The 19,499-nt window shown below is 36.0% G+C and overlaps 2 protein-coding genes across 2 annotated transcripts; both read right to left on the bottom strand.

Moving 5' to 3' along the window:
• Nucleotides 1-512: 512 nt before the first annotated feature.
• Nucleotides 513-14,565, bottom strand: LOC145217596 (DNA-directed RNA polymerase III subunit RPC3-like). Its single transcript, XM_080084880.1, has 11 exons — nucleotides 14,352-14,565; nucleotides 12,680-12,877; nucleotides 11,261-11,385; nucleotides 10,411-10,514; nucleotides 9,541-9,614; nucleotides 7,107-7,361; nucleotides 5,574-5,728; nucleotides 4,642-4,762; nucleotides 2,098-2,229; nucleotides 862-951; nucleotides 513-779 (listed from the first exon to the last, which is right to left on the bottom strand). The coding sequence occupies exons 1-11, from the start codon at nucleotides 14,496-14,498 to the stop codon at nucleotides 579-581; spliced, it is 1,602 nt and encodes a 533-aa protein (XP_079941006.1). The 5' UTR covers nucleotides 14,499-14,565; the 3' UTR covers nucleotides 513-578.
• A 542-nt stretch (nucleotides 14,566-15,107) lies between these two features.
• On the bottom strand, nucleotides 15,108-18,868 carry LOC145217597 (breast carcinoma-amplified sequence 4-like). Its single transcript, XM_080084881.1, has 5 exons — nucleotides 18,691-18,868; nucleotides 18,554-18,625; nucleotides 17,963-18,064; nucleotides 16,946-17,077; nucleotides 15,108-15,461 (listed from the first exon to the last, which is right to left on the bottom strand). The coding sequence occupies exons 1-5, from the start codon at nucleotides 18,781-18,783 to the stop codon at nucleotides 15,333-15,335; spliced, it is 528 nt and encodes a 175-aa protein (XP_079941007.1). The 5' UTR covers nucleotides 18,784-18,868; the 3' UTR covers nucleotides 15,108-15,332.
• Nucleotides 18,869-19,499: the final 631 nt, after the last annotated feature.

The following is a 19,499-nucleotide window of genomic DNA, read 5'->3' as shown; positions in this document are numbered from 1 at the left end:
ATCCTCTGTCACTTATTACAAGGCGTGAAACGGTTGACATCGAACACTGACTTGTCTAATTTTCATAACATTATTGTTAGTCCACATTAATTGGTCTCCATGAACCCTAGTTTTCTGTTTCTCTTGAAACGATTGTCTATTTCTACACGCATTTTCGGTTTCTACTTGTCGCATTGTGCATGCAGTCTTGCTAGAAATAAATTGATTGCACAAACATCCGGGTATTGTTGGTGTCAGGGTCGACTAACGATCCACAGTTGTATTGTTTAATACCCCATAGTTCGAAATAGTGTGCACTGTCTACAGCTTATGAAGTATTATCTCGATGTATTGTTTTATTAAATTTAAAAGTTTTGTGAAGCTCGCGAAGCGGCTTTTACTTAAAAAAATGTTGTTTTAAAACTGTTTAACGCGGATATGTCTAACGAAGAGGCAATGCAAATAAATGAGCTGGAAAAGCCGACAGCTAATTACAAACCTACCTAAACAAACTTTGTAAAAACAAAACAAAATGGACAACATTGGATGTATTTAAATTTATGCAGTTTTGTGTTTGTATGTACTTTTCTTTTTGGAATTTATTGGACAACGGCATTAACGTTTTTTGGTAAACTATCCAAATAAAATCTTAAAACAAAAACAGTTTGCAAGACTTGTGTCTGGGCTGTATGAAGTTTGTCGCTGCAGTGCTCGTATTTGGCAAGCTGACTTCTTTCAAGTGAAGTAATCATTTCATCTATCTCTTCCAGTTGAGCAGCATCGCCGTCCTGCAAGGTCTCCTGCGGGAAAAAAAGGGGCATTGAATTCCAGCCGATTTTCGATTTTTGTTACGATGCATTTTTCCAGACAAAATTAACGTACTTTTATAGCATTGATTCTTGCTTGTTTTTCCAGAAGACGTTTGTTGGTCTTCGCGGAATGCCGTTGCCGATTTATCAAGTTGCTGATTGTCTGAAAAACAAAGAAAGGTGGATGTACATCTGGATTATCGCCAGTCTTCTTGAAGGCAAAATACTGAATCCAACCGTTTCTACGAGCAAATCTATAGGCGAGAAAAATCTAGACTGCGGTGAGATTCGAACCCACGACTGGAGTCTTTCCGGGACTAGCGCTCTAACAGTTGAGCTGCATAGACCAGAGGTTCTCAACCGGTGGGCCATGGAAGCATTTTGATTGGGCCACAGACCAATCAAATAGAAAGCTTGTTTTAAGAATTTTCATTTGTGTCACTACACTCAATTTTACAAGAATAATGGCTTGGGGAGGAATTAAGAAGGAATGTAAATTAATTTTGAATTATTCTATTTCAGTATAAAGTTACTTTGAGTTTCTGCAACCCCGTATGTTTATGATGTAATACACTACTTTGTGATTACAATAAAGCCAGATAATATCAGCATATCAATTGTCCAATTATTCGGCCATAACTGAAAGTGCTTGATTAAAGAAGGGAAAGTGCTGTTTTATGATTTTTTGCATTAAATTATTTTGAACTTATTATCTGTTTTTTTTTTTTAGTTTTTTTTGTTCTGAACCTACTTTATAGTTGTTTCTTTCTTTCATATAAATTTACTAGGCCACAGAATTTTTGTGCAATGAAAGTGGGCCACGAAAGAAAAAAGGTTGAGAACCACTGGCATAGACTCACCCGTGAGCCCGTCAAAAGTCGAATCACAAGCACTGTTGCCTGCCTCGCATGCTGCTCCAGTCAGCTTCTTGGGAGGGAATCGCAAGTTTCAATAATACTCAGTTTTCTGTCATGGGTTCGAATCCCACTGCATGCTAGATTTTTTGAGCCTATGCTTTGCAAAAGAAAAAAAATGCTGAGGAGACCAGCTTGAATCAGTTTAAGCCTTCAATTGACTCAGTCTACTAAATTAACTGACGTTTAGCCTTACCACATTAGAAATCATATGTACCCCAAGTTTTGTCCGAATGTGGTGAAGATCCGATGTCACTTTAAAACCTTTACCATGTTGGCAAATGATTAGTCCCTCAAATTATGTCGGAAGTAGGCGAAGATAACCGAGGTTTACTATAAGTAGTTCGCCTAACTTCTTTAGCTCCTACAAAACCACAGGAGAAAAAAAATTATACCTTGTGTGATCTCATGAGCAGCATTCTAGAAACACGATGTAGATCAACACCGAAAAGGTAGAAAGTTCTGGAAGGTGCATGATCAGGTGTACGTGGTATTTCTTGCATTACGATCATGTTTTCAGCAAGAAGCTAAATAACACACAGAATAAGACAAAAAGTAAACATCAAGTGTCCAAGTGATGAAATATTTTTTTCTTAGTAGCAAAAGCATATGTGGAATCTTAAACGACTTAAAGCGGGTTTTACAACGAGTAGCGCTTCTTACATACAAACCTTTGCACGCCCAGTTCAACCCAGTATTCCTAATAAGCAAAATACGCTTTTTTTGTAATAGCGGTTACTTTCAACTAGATACTCCCAGATCGTTGCTGGCAATTTTAAACTTTTTCATAGTTAGATGTGTTTTTTTTATAGTTAGATTTATGTATTGTTTCCAAATATGATGCTTATGCTTACTTATAGGTACCGATGATGCTGTAAACGCGAAAAATATTCTTCTCAAAATTACAAGAATTACATGAATATTTTGTGTGTGTACGATGTAGACGAGTAGGGTAGTTAGTTTGGTCTAGATAACATCAACGATTACTGCAAGCACTGTATTGCACGATTACATAGGGTTTTCTAACGAGCTTTGGGCAGTCATCCGCGGCAAATGTGGCCAGTACGATTTTGCAAGTTTAAAGCTTCTTTTACCGAGCTTCGTGATGTCAACCGCCAGTTACATGCGTTATTCCCTTAGGTATGGGCCAAACTGCAAATCTTCTGCATCTCACGTTAGTGCGAGTTAGTTTCCCACGCCCCTTGTATTAAACAGCGGTGTATTAAACTCAGCAGGCCCCATAGCAGCATTAAACTAGAATGGTGGCTTAGCACATATTGCCCTTGCATATACACTATAACCTATTTTAAAACATAAATATATTTCCTATGCTTATTTTGTATTGGGTCCCATATTAGCCATCGTCTTTTATAACTTTAATCGTTTCCGCAGGCAAAAACTCATGGGTCCCCACACATGCAAAGTTGAAAATAATGCAATTCAAGAGATAACCATGAGAAAGTCGGGTGTTGTAAAGTAAAACACAGTGATCGGCACTGGGCTTAAATAATAATACTTTGTAGAATATAAACTATAAAATTAGATTTACCCCAAGTATTGTTTGAAGTATGTCCTATTTAACGTTTTAAAAAACTGACCCATTTTAGGTGGCTAGTAGGGCAACTAATTTGGTTCGACACACAAACTAAAAAGTATATAAAAACCACAATGACTCAGTCAATAGTACTGCAAAATTTTAGCCCAATCCGCCAATGTTTAAAATTTCGACCACTAGAGGTGTTTTGAGCAACAACCGTTAATGTTTCTGACGTCATAGGGCTGTTAACAAGCCCGCAATTTTTTTTCCGCAAAAACGACCACCAAGCAACCCACCAACGAGCAACATACAACTGGTTGCCCTTGTAACACTATTGCTCCTAAGAAATCTTTCGTTTGTGGTGCCCAGTAACATACAAATACGTTTACACTTTAGGGGCTTGTGGGGTAAATGTTAGGACTACAGGGTTGAACACAACAATCGACACCTATAAATGGCATACTATACAAGAAATCCAAATTTCAGCCAATTCTGACATTGTTTAAAAACTCACCCATTTTAGGGGGCTAGCGTGGTAAATACTGGGGTTATCAACAAAAACAAAGTGGGATGCACATCTACATAACTATATCTACCATCTGTGCAAACTTCAGCCAAATCCATCAAACATTTGATAGAAAAACGAGTCGGACAAACTTTGGGAAGAAAAAAAAGGAAGAAAAAAAAAGAAAAAACAAACAAACAATTCGAGTAAAATCAATATGTGTCCTCTTCAGGGAAGGGGACCCATAATGACTGCATAATGCTTTAGTAGGAAGGGCCAAGTCAAGCCGGGACTTGCTTTGTATGTTACAAGGGCATGAAAATGCAAACTAAATGCTCGGGTCAGTTCATGCAACTGCTCGGACGAGCACCGAGCAGCAAAAACGGTTATGTTCGGTACCGAGTAGGGATGTGCCAAAACTGCAAATGTTGTGTTTGGTCGAGCACCGAGCATCTCACTTTAATGCTCGGTGCTTGGACGGGCACGTTCGGTGCATTATGACGTCACAAAAAAACCTTTTAACGTTTTAGCTCTACAAGGTCTCTTACGTCACCGGCGGTGTTTTATTAAGTTGAACATGCCCATAAAGTTAGCGTTTTTCCACCATCTAATACATTTAAAAAAATCATTCGTTTTTGTTCATAGACACCGCTTAGAACACTAGTTGCGTATGTTAGCTGGGCATGAATATGCAAATTTAACGCTTGGGTCAGTTTGTGCAACTGCTCGGTCGAGCACCAAGCATTAAAAACAGCGATGCTCGGTACCGAGTACTCAGTTCTGGATCGGCTTGGCCCATCCCTACTAAAGCCTGATGCAGTCATTTAATGCTACCAGAAAATAATATGGTCCTTAAAGTTATAATAGGTTGCTTGTAAAATCTCTAACATTTCTTACATTGTACAAATATCCTTTTGCCTCTTTGCCTTGAATCATCGCAAATTCTTCGACTTGTTTTTGCTCCAAATACTTTTTCATCATAAGAAGTCGAAAAATTCGGCAGCATTTGCTACCAAATCTTGAAAAGAGAAAGTAGGATTACTTCTTATCAGTGATGTCCCAAATATTCAGTTAGTCAAATTCATTCGGCGGAACCAACCACTTTTTGAAGACTCAGAGTGTTCGCAAAAAAGATTTAAATTAAAAGCCTAAACGGGTCTTTTCTTCTAAAGAAAGTATGACAGTCTTTTAAACTACGCCATAAATAAAATCGCGCCAACTATTCAGATTGTAAAACAGACAAAAAGTCCGCTTAAAGCCAAAGAACTAAACAGATAATGACACAAAACTATTGTGTAACAGCACTTTCAGAAAACTTGTTCTGGTAAAAAAGGGCTTTCATGTCAAACATGTAGCTTACAAATGTTCGGTTTTTACCGAACCCAAATTGAGTCACTTCAGCGTATCTCTGCTGATAGCTTTTTTGGTGCTAGTAATCAAATACTATACTTTACCACAGGCACGCATGCAACAAGTGGTGTATTTTCCCTTCTGGGGCTAAAAACTAACCAAAGCCTTTCTTTTCCTGTGCAACCTCCACCTTTATCACTAGCACGGGTAGTTAGTTTCTGCTGCACCCAACCAACACACTCTCTGGTGAGCTCATGTCACATAACGCTTTATAATACGGTGTAGCTGCAGCGCGTTTAGTCATTATCCACCAACTGTGTCATCCACTATTTTGGCGCTCCATAACGTTTTAACGTTGCAAACTATTTCCGGCTTGGTGATTGTTTTAGTGTATTTTTGTCGCTATGTTTTCTTTCACCAAGCGAAATAAACTCAACTCAATACACAAAGCTTGTTGAGAAACCGGCAAACAGTCTTACCGTTCTTGTACGTACGAAAGTACAGTCGCCGTAGCCAATGCTTTTGCGCAGTTTTTCAAGTTGATGACGTAACTACCGCCTGCGCCGCTGTCGTCAAAGAGTTCAACCATCCGTTGTTCATCATGAGATACAAGACGTAGGTGCTGTTCGACATGCTAAACACAAATCAGCAAGTAATGGAAAGGTGTTTTATGAAAATTTCGTTCAGCTAAACTTCGGCAGTTATAGCTAGGGTTGCCATCGACATGGACCCCAAAATAAGGACAAGTTATTTTGATTATAACACCCATAACCAACCCTAATCGTCAGAGTTTTCACATAATTTTTGAAAATTTAAATGTTCGGAAAAGCTCTTTAAACTTTGTTAAAAAACTTTGTTCTATCCTAGTAGAATTTTCTTATTTTTCAGATCATTGTGTATGCGTCTAATCGACATATGCGATTATCTCGATTTTTTTAATGAAATTCAATTGAACAGAACATGCACTTATATTAAGCATGCGATTTTTAGAGTTATTTTTGAAAATACTCATAAATTTGTAGAGCTTTAACTAGAGATACACCGAATAGGCTTAATTTGGGTTGATCATAATTGCCGAAAAAATTCGGTCCAAATCAAGCAAAAAAATTTTTTTTTCAAGCAGAAAAAGGTTGCCTTTGCCATGGTTGAAATCCTGTCAATGATTTTTTTGTCGGCAGTGAGAAAAACGATAATGGTTCAAAAATGAACAAAGTTGATGCGAATTTGGTTATGGCGTAGTTTGAAAGATTGTGTGGTTCCTTATTTAGCAAAAAAGACATGTTTTTACGCTTTAAATCAGGGGCGTGCAAGCCGCGGCTCGAGGGCCAACTGATTGATTACATTTTGTGCAGTAGGCAGAGACCCTTGGATTTCAAATGTACTGGTAAACAGAGTCCAGTTATTATATATTTTGAAACAGGTTAATGCTCCCGCTGCTATATTACTGCGACCTAACAATAATGCGGCTAGAATCAGCCGCGAATTTTACTCGTTGACTCAATAAAGGCATCTACTTGGTATGCAACATGGTAAAATCACCTAATGTTAAATAAATCTGCGGCCTGCGATGTAATTATTGTAATTGTATTTGGCCCCGAAGTGACAAGGGTTTCACACCCCTGCTTTAAAAAGGTGTCCATAAAAGATTAATTTACCGTCGAATCGCAACAAATTATACCGCCGAAACGGAATCTTTGTAAAAATGGCCGATTTGGCTGAATAAATTCGACAAACCGAATGTTCAGTACATCACTAGCTGTAACGATATCAGCTGCACTGAAGATGCTATCTCGGCCTATCCAGTGGTGGGATTTAGCCGGTTCTGTAAAACCGTCTCACAAAATTTTATGAGATCAGCGAACCGGTTAGCATTACTGGTTACTGTCAATGAACTTTTTGTAACAGAACCGGCTGAAAAATATGACTTTTGTGACAGAACCGACTGACAAAAAATTAAATCCCACCACTGGGCCATCTCTTGTATTTACTGAACATCAAACCTAGGTACTTACTTTAACAGGAATTTTACAGGTATGGGGTAGGTTTCGAACAATTTCAGCTGGCGAAGTGGGTTGAGTTTTTACCGCATCAGCAGAAGTTGTAACTTCACTGATGCGCAGCATTGCACGGATAACTTCACCACAGTTGGTACCGAACTTTTTTCCAATCGCTGCGACAATGGTTTGGTCCCGCATAAATTGATCGAAGCGCTCTATGTTCACTGACCAATATATTCCAATGTCTTCAGCTGTGGTGTTTTCTGTCGACTAATAACAGTATGAATTTAAGACAGTTACATTCATTTGCCCTTAAAACCTAAGCACCCATGTTAGGAAAAAGAGGATTCAACAGAAAAAGAAGCCATCCAAAGAAATCCTTTTGGTTAGTTATAAGAGCGGGAAGAAAAGTTACTCATAAAACGACAATAACAATAAAATATTTAACTTTGGACTATTATTACGTTGTATATCAAGTAATTTGCTCGAAACCACCCAAAGAAACTATTTGGATTGTTTTATAAGAGGAAGAACACACATAAAACAATGATTACAACTAGAATAGTGGCTTTCCTATATATTGCCGGGTTATATATACTACATCATATTTAACGATGTATCACATATACCATTTACCATATTTATCATGGATATATTTTTGGCACCTACATTTCATACGGTCCCTATCTTTTTCCTGGCACTTTATAACCTAATTGTTTCTGCAAGCATAATCTAATGGGTCCCCACACATATGCATATGCGATTTGGTGACAGTAAAAATAGGGCACAATCACTGTTAGATATTTACCAATTTACTATACACATCATTTGATCTACACATATGATTGTTTTAGCAAGCAAAAACGAATGGGTCCCCCGCGCGTTTGTGCGGATTTATGGTAAACAAACATCCTGGTTATTTTTAGATTCTTAAGGACAAGCTTAACCAACTTTAGCCTTAACCCAAAAAGCTTTGTCCGTATTGTTTTTGCATCATTATTGTCATATAATTACAAAAAAAAAACAGTAAATAGGAACAGGAAAAATACTTTCAATTTAATCTCATGCTTTGACCTTGATATTGTCGTTCAAGGTCAGTTTTTAAACACAATTTTCCAAAACTTAAAATGTGCTTGATAACTTAATAAAACGACATAGCATAGCTGCGCAAAAACAGCTGATTTCTAATCACCGGCACGACTGCCTCGTAAAACGTCGGTCCGGAAGTCAAGCTGAGTACTCCCGCTGCATTCACCCGCCTTTATCGTAAACAAGTGAATTATTCCCTTGAGAGTTGAGACTTCTATCTGACTGAGAAAATGGTCACGTAACGACTGTGTTCATGCGTGAAGCAGAGGCATTTTTACTATGCGCCACTATGGTCAATCACTCCCATTGCGTCAACTGCGCACTGAGCGACAGGCAAATACGGTTATGACGTCATACGCATCGCCTGTCCCTGCCGTGACCCCGCAGCGTTAACGTTTACAGCGCAATATCACTAACACCGTATCATCTTAATTCCAACCAGTGAGAAAATGGTCAAGTGACGACTGTGTTCATGCGTGAAGCAGAGGCATTTTTTTTCCATGTGCCACTATCGTCAATCACTCCCATTGCTTCAGCTGTGCACTGAGCGAGCACAAATATGACAGAAGACAGCATGTAAAAACATATTTTTACTATTACTGAGCCGATTGCACAGAAATTTTTACCAGCCAACAAGGAGCACCCTATCCACAGCTGTTAAAAATTTCAGCAGGTTAAGTCTTGTATTTCTGGCCTCATTAACATGTGAACAAACAAACAAATATTTGGGGGTAAAGGGGTGAAAATGTATAAATACAACTTCAAGTTACAAAATAGTTTAAAAAACGCTGCAATGTACCAATCAAAAAGTATGAAACTCCAGAATCATCTGCTTTAGCAAGTATAGCCGTTTTAAAAATTTCACGTTTTGGGGGGCTGTGGGTGAACCGAGGGGTCAAACGGGGTCAAAATTCACATGGACCATCTTTTGACCAATATCTACAATAAGTGCAAATTTGAAAAAGTTTGAACCATTCTTTCTTGATCAAAACGTGGGAACAAATCCGCGTTAAAAATTTTCGTTTTGGGGGGCTGTGGGTGAACCGAGGGATCAAACGGGGTCAAAATTCACATGGACCATCATTAGACCAATATCTGTAATGTGTGTAAATTTGAAAAAGTTTGAACCATTCTTTCTTGACCAAAACGTGGGAACAAATCCGCGTTAGAAAGAAAAAAAATATATAGACAAAAACAATATGTGTCCCCTTCAGGGAAGGGGACCCATAATTAAATACTTAACTTTGGACTATTATTACATTGTTTATCAAGGAATTTGTTTGATACGGATTCATTTACATTAAATGACATCAAACATAATACTTTATAGGAATAAATAATTGTGACGCATTATGTTTACCTTAGCTGTGTCAACTGTTTTCTGTCTTTTGGCTTGAGGTAAGTTCTCGTCTTCATTATGTTTTCGCTTTAAACCTGTTAAAGAAAAATCAAAACATCACTGAAATTTTTTAAGTCATAAGAAATGCCATTTCAGTCAGTTTTATTGGAAAGAAATATGTGAGTCTAAATATTTATGGTAAATATTATCTGGAAGATAATGCCTATTGTTGGCCATCTACATTTTAAGAGATTTGTTGTTGTTGGGATAAGGTAGGATCAGCAAGCTGAAAAAACACTGTACCTCATGGCAGCTGCACATTTATGTAAATAAGGATAAATGACACATAAAGCACCATATTTAAAATGTTGCAGCTCTACCTCCCAAGTTTGCATGCAAGTGTTTCTATAAGTTTCCTGAAGACATTTTTTCATAGATGTTTCTGTTTTTGTTTTACTTTAAACTACCTTAGGCCAAGGAAGAAGGAAATAATTTTTAAACTGTTGTTTAAAATGGATTGGCTTGCAATCACTGGGGGCATGTAAACAACTACAAATACCCAGTTTACTGCAATTCTGGTTTATTGCAAACTCAAGCCGAAACTACAGTGTATTAGTACACTAATTAGGAAGAAGTGTCATTTTTAACCATTTGTGCCCTTCACTTTTTTGTGCTCCATAACGTTTTAACGTTGTGCAGCTATTTCCGACTTAGTGATTGTTTTAGTGATACTGTGTACCTATGTGTTTTTATACCAAGTGAAATAAACTTGACTCATCTCAATTATGCCCATTGCACATCATCACAAGACACAACTTGTAAAAACAGGCATTGCTTTTAAGCAGTATTGCCTGAACAAGTTATATGAACACCTTAAAGTTAAAAACATACTATTATCTGATATCACTGGAACTGTAAATAAGTCATTGATGTTGGGTTGAAGAGTTGGAATTATTGGACGAATATCTTCTTCTGGTTCAACCACAAAAGGTTCTCTAAAAAAAAAAATTTACAGGTATTTTGAAACCTTTTTACCTTTCTGGTTGTCATAAAAAAGCCTTTCTGACAAAAATACCATGTTGTACCTTTATCACAAATTTTTATTTATGTTGATTTTAAGTGGGAATTAGAAAGATTTTCAAATACGATGCAATTTCTTAATTTGACTGCATAAATTCTACGAGCTTGAAACAGAACCATAATGATTAGCCTGTGATAAGCTCAGCAAAGTAACTTCAGAAAAAATCAAGAAATTGTTTGCATATTAGAAAACATTTTAGTGTTTTACTCATTTGAAAAAATATATATTCTGGGGCAGGTTTTTTGTTAAGGTTTGGTTTGGGTGACCGCTAAGTAGTTTTAAGAGACCGCAAGTGTTTCATTTAAATGCCAAAAAATAGCCATATTTGCTTAAACGGGAATTTTGGGAAACCGCTCGAGAAATTTGGGGGACAGTTTCGGTCCCCCAAAACACCTTAAAAAAACACTGTTCTGGGGTGCTGTGGGTGAACCACTCATACAGGTTTAAACTTCAGGAGGGGGAAATTTGGATAACTACCTAACATGTGTGTAAATTGGAATAAGTTTGAAGCATTCTTTCTTGACCAAGCGCTAAGAACAAACCAGCGTTAGACAGAAAAAAGAAAACAAAATATAGAGAAAAAACAATATATGTCCCATTCATGGAAGGGGGCTGATAATTAATTGGTTGAAACTGACCAAGTTTAATTTAATAACTTACCTTATGATAAAACGTGACTGGACTAATTGATTGAAAGCAGTTTTTACTTTGCTGATTGTTACATTTTCAGTATCATCAGATTGAAGCCGTTCAGAGACATTTTGAACCACTGTGCTCATTAGGATCTATTATTAAAGAACAAGTGTCAAACTAATGATTTCTTATGCTTTCAGGTTTAAAACCATTTAATGCCCACAAAACTACTCACACACTTAATATAACCGTAAAGCAACAAAAACAGCATTAGGCCAATACCTAATAAAATTGCATGTTGTAAGTCATAAAAAACAATTCAAAGATGCATTTTATTCTGTGGAATTGGGGCTGTGTTTGTTAAGTGCATATTTTTGTTAAATATTCAAAACCTGATTATTACATAGTTGGCAACATAACTGCCCAGGGAAGGACTACTCCCCTTAAGTGGGCACCAGTAGTAGTTTTTGCTAACAGATTCGACGAGGTGTAGCTTTTTCCCCTGTACTCAGTGGTGGGATTCAGTCGGTTCGCACCGGTTCTATAGAACCGTCTCACAAAATTTTATGAGATCAGCAAACTGGTTAGCATTACTGTCAATGGCATTTTTGTAACAGAATCGGCTGAAAAATATGATATTTGTGATAGAACTGGCTGACAAAAAATTTGAATTCCACCACTGCCTGTACTCCCAATACACTTGTTTGACATAATGTGGCTACACTAGTCAACATGGCTAATGTCTTGTCACCAGCTGCACTGGTGAGACTTTATAGCAGGAGCGGGCAACATACGGCCCGCGGGCTGGATCCGGCCTGTGACGGCGTTTTGGGCGGCCCGCAGACAGTTTCCGGTCTTACATGATAATGTGGCCCGCGGCCACAGTCTGCCGCAATCCGCCACTACTTGCTTTCTATGTCAAATTATAGTTGTAACGGACAGTAACACTCCCCAATAGTAAAAAAACGTTCCCGCCGTTGTTACCATTGCACCATACGTCCATTGTTACGACATAACTGCCAACCATGTGTGTGGCCTGCTTTCATGGTTTCCTTTGTTTCCACACGTGTACCTTAGTTAGTGTTTCAGCAGTATCTAAGTCTATGGTGTATGTATTAAATTTGCTGTGGTGAATAATTATATGTTATATCAGTAAGATTGTTTGGACTGTATTGTAATTGTGACATTCTTAATTGTATTTGGTTTAGGTGGTCAACAATCCGTTTTGAATCACTGGATAAATACGCGATTAATGTATCGATTCACGAATCCGGCCCGCCAAGTACTTCATTTTCCCATATCAGGCCCGCCTACTGGAGAAGTTGCCCGCCCCTGCTTTATAGGTTGAAACAGTGGGCACTGTAAGCAACTTGTTTTCATTTTTTGTTAAAGGGTATCCACAATTAGTACAACAAAATATTTCTACTATAAGTAACTTAAACTTACAATTCCATGTTGAAGTGTTTCTTCCACAATTAATTCAGCTGCATCACCATACAAAAGTTTTGCTGTGTAAATAATTCTTGGATAGAAGCTGAGTTTTAGAACACGATCTACACAACATCTATATTCAACACTGGTTCCTTTGTAGACTTGGAATTCAGCCAACTTGTGTTGTATCAGAACGCAGAGTGATTTTCTGACCTATTGAAATCCAAAAATAATGATTTAGTTGTACTTTGCAGGATTTTATTTAAGTACTGAACAGTCATAAGTAAATTTTATTCATATTTTTTAACATAGTGTACCAAGCCCATTAATTCTGGCTTGATTTAGTGTAATGCCTTTAATGGGTCTGACATACTATGGTATATATATATGGGTATGTCATGGTGACTGGTCTGCATGGATGCTTCAGGGCTGATCCCAGTATGAATGTATTCATCTTAACTTACCATCATTCAAATATAAACAAATGAATCCAGTTTTTCTCAACCAATTTGCTAAGTTTTTAGGTATTTTTTAGGTACTGAGGTAGGTTTAGAAACCTCAATCTTGTAAATGCAAGGCAGATGCATTAACCATTAGGCCTTGTTGACAACTTTTATGTTAATTATGTTGTTTTAATTAAAAGTAAGCTTGAGGCCTTTATGTCCTTAGTTTATTGGTTTTTAATTTGTTTCAGGCCATTGCCTACCAGTTAAAATAATATTGTAGCCAGTCCAATGCTATGTTAAGGATAAAAAAGCATCCACAACAAGTATGTTGTATTGAAAGATATTCCTTCAATACAGAATTGTGAGGTGTGATATCACACAACTGACAGGCAACAATAAAAGACCAATCACTGAATATTCAACAAACTATATGCAACTCCAGTTTTTCACTAGTGATGGGACGATACCAGGTTTTGAAGCGAGTACCGATACCGAGTACGAGTACCACAGGTATATACCTTCGATACTGAGTACCGAGTACGATTACCGAGTACTTAAGTATAGTGTTGTGCTTAGTTGAATATCACTGTCTAATTTATCTGCCATGGTCGGGGTACAGGCTTGCATACACATATGCCGAAAAATCTAATCACCACGTGATAGTGAAAAAAATATACGTAACCTGGCGGAACTACTTTCCCCATTTTGTGCTGTCCGAATCAAATATTGTCATAAAGTTGCCCGTATTCTTATGGTGTAAATCGGCCTTCGGTACTCGCACGTTGGTATCGAAAACTGAGACAAAATATTTCGTATCGATACCACCGAAATTGTTCGATACCATCGATACCGAGTACCGGGTACTCGTCCCATCACTATTTTTCACTGAATGTGATTAACGTCTGTGGAAAAAGTAATTATGTACCAATTAACTAAGAATGGAAAGCATTTTCCAAGTTACGAAATTTGTCAATGAATTAAATGGAATATATATATTTCGCCTAATGACATAATCAGTTCCTATAAAAACCACAAGATAATACATCCATAAAAGGAAAAGAAAAAACACAACAAAACAATAATAAACGGTGATCGTCGATGACCATGTTGCCTGTTGAAGGGTTAGATACTGTTCAGTTCAAATACTCTCAGTTCATGTCCCAATTAAGAAACACTTTTTCTAGATAAACATAGAGAAAAGGGCTCGTACTAAAAAATTACGAAAAAAACAGATTCCATACCTGATCTGTTTTGAGTTTCAAGCCATTAGTCACACTTCTCATGGTTTGCCATCCATTTTCACACAGAAATCTTGCAACTTTTGCGACAATGACACCGAAATATTCTTCAATGAGATTTTGAGATAGGTCAGTTTCCACAGAACACATGATTGTAATAAATTTTAGATTAATACATTATAATTTGTTTCTAAAAAGCAACAACAGCAAAATAAATCGAAGAGAATAATACAAAATACAATTTTCAAGGAAAAAATTCAAATCACTGTTTCAAATTAAATATTTTTGTGCATTCTAAATGCTTTTTTCACAAAAGAACATAAATATATTTCTTTAAAAATACACAAATTTTAAATAAATAAATTCAAATCACTGTTTCAAATTGTAAATATATTTGTGCTTTCTAAATACTTCTTTTACAAAGAATTTGAATATTTTTAAAAAAGACACAAAGGAGTACATGGAAGAGCAAATATTGCACACAAGACAGCAATTAGGACAGTCACTTAATATCACATAATAAACAAAACAAGTAAACCACAAAAGTCTCAAAAGGTTTTGACAACAAGACCAGTCCCAAATTTTTGTAAAAGGATATTTTTATCGGCTAAAAAATACAAATAACCATCACATGTTTTTATACTAGTTGCAAACAACACATAACCTTATGTAGACAAGATTGGTTATGTGTTTTGTGGATAGAATGGTTAGAGATAGAATGATAGAAATTGTTAAAAAGAACATTAAATGTACTCTATATTTCTTGGAAAATTAAACAAAGGGTGTATTTTTGGCTGATTTCAAAGGGATAAATATCACATACATATTTAGTAATTCAGAAAATTCAGACATTTGGGTACTTTTTATAGTATAAGAATTGCTCTAAAATGCTTTTTATTCATCGTTTACAATTATTTATGTTTTGCGGATCATTTCTAGGCCTCTATTGGACTGAAGGAGTAATTATAATTCAGATTTTTTACATTAAATGGGTAATTCAGAGTCAGATACTTCATTTAATTGTTCTTTTGTCGCAATATATTGAGATGTCGAAAAAATAGGGATTGGTTCATAAGGTGTTGAATTCCTTGGCGAAACAGAAGGAGTAGGTTTCTACAAATTAATAAGATTACAGAAGTGGCATATTATACAGGACAAACAGTTGTTGCTATTTTAAATACAATAAACATTATTTTTTGCATAATTAATCCAAAACAACAGTAAAGAAAATGTTCTAAATAAATCCATTGAATCACTTTTATCTGCTTTTATCAATTTAGGCAGTTGCTGACTTTAATTTAATTCAACCCCTCAGAAACCAATGGGTAGGACTCGCAGTGGCGCAACTAGCGGAAAATTGGGGGGACAGGCAACGAACTATCAATACAACTTTCCCAAAAACGATTGTATTGCTAAGTGCATATCATAGATTGGTCAAATGGTCCGACGCGCTTTTCCACAAATAAAAAAAACACTGGGATTCGTCCTTGGATTGTACGGCTTCTAATGCCGTGAAAAAGTAACACTTGTAAGTCACAAACTTCATTGTGATAGTATATTGACGTTTTGAACTGAGGCATTGTTTCGTAACAAATAAACTTGTTCGACTGGGTGTTTTACACGTTAATCTTTCAATCTGTCTCAGCGGAATTGCAATAATGGCTTTACATAGAGACGTAGACGTAAATTACAAACAAGTTGTTGAAAGATTTTTGGCTGAAGCTCCAAGGCGATAAACATTTTTTTATTTTTGTGTGTTTACATGTAAATACGTTTTCAAGTTCCAACAAACATCGTTGTTGCGGTTATTCAGGTAGTTGTATAATTACAATGCAGAAACTTCGTTTTTACCATCGCAATACATGTGATGAAGCGATTTACTGCTATACTGACGCCTTGTCCTGTCATTTGAAAGTTGTTTTTAGCTTTGAAGTGAACGAATGTGTTTGCGGCTCTGTACGAGAGCCGCTATCCGCAATAACACTGATAGAAAAGGGACCTGGCATGCCGACGAACCTGCCCCCTAGTTGCGCCCATGGGTAGGAGCAATGCCGCTTACGTTTCTTGCTCAGGGAAACACAAGCGATAAGATAAGAACCTACAACTTTGTGAACACAAGAAAGTTATGTTAACCACTCCGCCAGTTTATCGGCTTTGCAATTGCTTTTAGCCACAATCGTTTGTTACAAATATGTACACATATAGTCATAAGTTAGTAAAGCTGAAAATTATGAGTTTTGGCTCGAATACTTTAAGGTTACTTTAAGTTAAGTTTAAGGCTAGTTAAGGCTAGTTTGTCCACTTTGCAATTGCTTTTAACCACAATCGTTTGTTGCATATATATATGTAGTATAGCTGAACATTTTTGAGGTTTCAGCCTGAATACTCTAAAAGTGTATTCAGTGCATCACAAGTATTTTTTCACATGATCTGGTTTTACATTTTTTTTATCTTACATACCTTTTTATATATGGTACTAAGTTAGTATACTAATTATTTGTGGTTTGGCCTGAATAGTTTTAAATTCCAATGTATTCAGTGCATTCAGTAGTATTTTTTCACATAACTGGTTTTACTTTTTTCTTTGTCTTACATACCTTCTTACGACCCAAAAATGAAAAGTTCGAAAAGGCATTTTTGAGAGATGTCAAAGCGCTATAATCATTTTCTTTCTTTTTCACCTCAGCCTCAAATTGGGCGACATTCTGTTTCACAATGACCACAAATGCCTAAAAAATAAACAAACATACTATAAATAAAGAAAACAAAGGGATACACATTACCTGGTTATAAATATTCTCTGCAAAAGAAATATTTTTATAGGCCATAATATTTTTAGGATGGAATTTAGTGCAAAAATCCTTCTAAAGATGTAATACTGTTATATATTTAGTACTGGTTCAGCGCGATTTTAATTTTATGTTTGGATCTACAATGCATACTGTTTTTAGTACATGTTTCAAAGTTGGAAACAGAAGTTTGATACAAAATACAAATAATCTTCTCTTTAAAGTCATTAACTTAAAAATAAAAATACAGACAGCACAGGTTTGTGGTTTGTAACGGATAATAAAAGTACAGGTACATTAAATAAAACTTGTTAGAGAACACCTTAGCATCATGAAAAAGGTTAACAAAAATCAAAAGCAATTTTCAAACAGTTGAAACTGATTAAATAAGCTATGGCTGCAAGGCATAATGTACAAACGAGTATTGCTTTTCCAGCAGTTCTGTTATAAATAATCGACGTTTTTACGTCCCATACAAGATGCCTTCATCAGGATAATGGCACATCTTGCAAGACAAATTTCACCATAAAGAGACAGATTGCAACCAACCACAGAAAAAAAACACCAAAAACAAGATCATACAGCTGCAAACTTGCAAAAACATAGTGATATTACAAGTTCAGTAGTGTAAAAGCGAACTATAATTTCAAACATGTGTTTGAATTTCCTTACAAAAACATTTATGTGTCCAAAGACATACATTTATGTGCTTAATTTACAATAATTTTTGACATATAATATGGTTAAAGCAGTCATTATTAATGTATTTTAACCCAATGGGGAGTTAGATTAACAAATAGCAATACATTGTTTAATGTGACTAACCTCAAGTTGGTCAATTTGCTTAAAAACTGGGTCCAAGCTATGGATTTTGGCTTGAACTAGGGGAAGTAATTGTTCGGTGGCCAGGGCATTGTCAGTCCTGATCTATAAATATGAAGTCAAGACCAGTTAGGAAAAGTCAGAAACTGGTAAGTTTCTAAAATACTGCCTCCAGACAGGTTTTTAAGTGACATTTTTGAGTCCCCTTAAAATGATTTTGGTGTTAATACTATCTTAATTGAATAGTTTGTTTGTTATATCATATAATATCAAGGATTGTAGTTGTATTTGCACACTAAAAAGCATTAAATCTAATCCTCTTAACCATATAATCCACTTATAAACCATGTGTTGATTATAACCAAAAGATTACTTTTTGCACAAAATAAATGAACCTTTTTTTGAATAAAAATATCCTCTGCTTAAAAAATTAATGTGACCGTATTTCAACACCAACTCTATGCCTTTTTACATTACAGTTAAACCATGAATAAGGTTTACAATTCATTGTATACAATTAAAACCCTGATTGCATCAAACAAAAGCAATTTTACAAAAACATCACACAGAATAAAGCAACTAAATGCTTCTAACCATGTCAAGCATTCCATACAGTTCGTCTAGTCTCGTAAGCACAGACTCAATGCTAGTGTCAATAGCATCCAGCTGAAATAAAAATTCAAAATATAAGTACACATTTTGCATCACCAGATTTGACAACAAATTCTCACTTGGACGTCGGAAGATATTGAAAGCAGCTTGGAATATTCTTCAGCAGTTTGCAATCCCACGTCTGATGACGAAATTGTCGGTGATGACGCCATAATCGTGATGTAATAAGATATTTTTAATCGCCAACAACTTTACTCACTGCAATGTTTTCCTAAAAATAATCGCAAATGAAGTAAAATCCCCGAACGGTTATTACCCAAATCTGCGAAATTAATTTCTATATCCCGGAAATGCATTCATCCAAAGCACATATAAACAGTTACACATAAATGTTAGCGGTGGGATTCCGTCGGTTCGCATCGCTTCTGTAGAACCGTCGTACGAAATTTATTGAGATCAGCGAATCGGTTAGCATTCCATTTAAACGACTTTTTGCAACAGAACCGGCTGAAAAATTACGAGTTTTGTAATAGAACCGGCTGACAAAAATGTAAAATTTCAGCACTGTACATAAATATCAGTTTTTAAAAATGTTATGTATCAAGATTTCAACATTAGGTATAGAACCCCTTTTTTGTTATTTTGATTGTAACATTAGGTGGTAAAAATTTCTGATTCTGACTTTAAAATTATTTTACCTACATTTTTCAAATGATAATTATTGTTTATTCATACTGTTTGCTAAAATAAATGTATTTTTCTGGTTTTGTTTGGTTATGTGACAAAGCACTGGTGGATAAAACGATTTTTAATAACAATAGAGGAAACTTTAACACGCCGATTTGTGGCACTTTACGCCCACTAGTGGCCATGAAAGCTAAAAATAAATGAAAGAAATCTCAGTTTTGGCGTCCAGACAAGAATTTCA

This window comes from Phallusia mammillata, chromosome 3 (genome assembly GCF_965637545.1).
Source record: "Phallusia mammillata chromosome 3, kaPhaMamm4.hap1.1, whole genome shotgun sequence".
NCBI classification, from domain to species: domain Eukaryota; kingdom Metazoa; phylum Chordata; class Ascidiacea; order Phlebobranchia; family Ascidiidae; genus Phallusia; species Phallusia mammillata.
Note: the sequence above shows the minus strand (reverse complement) of the source record. Positions and strands in the feature narration are given on the sequence as shown.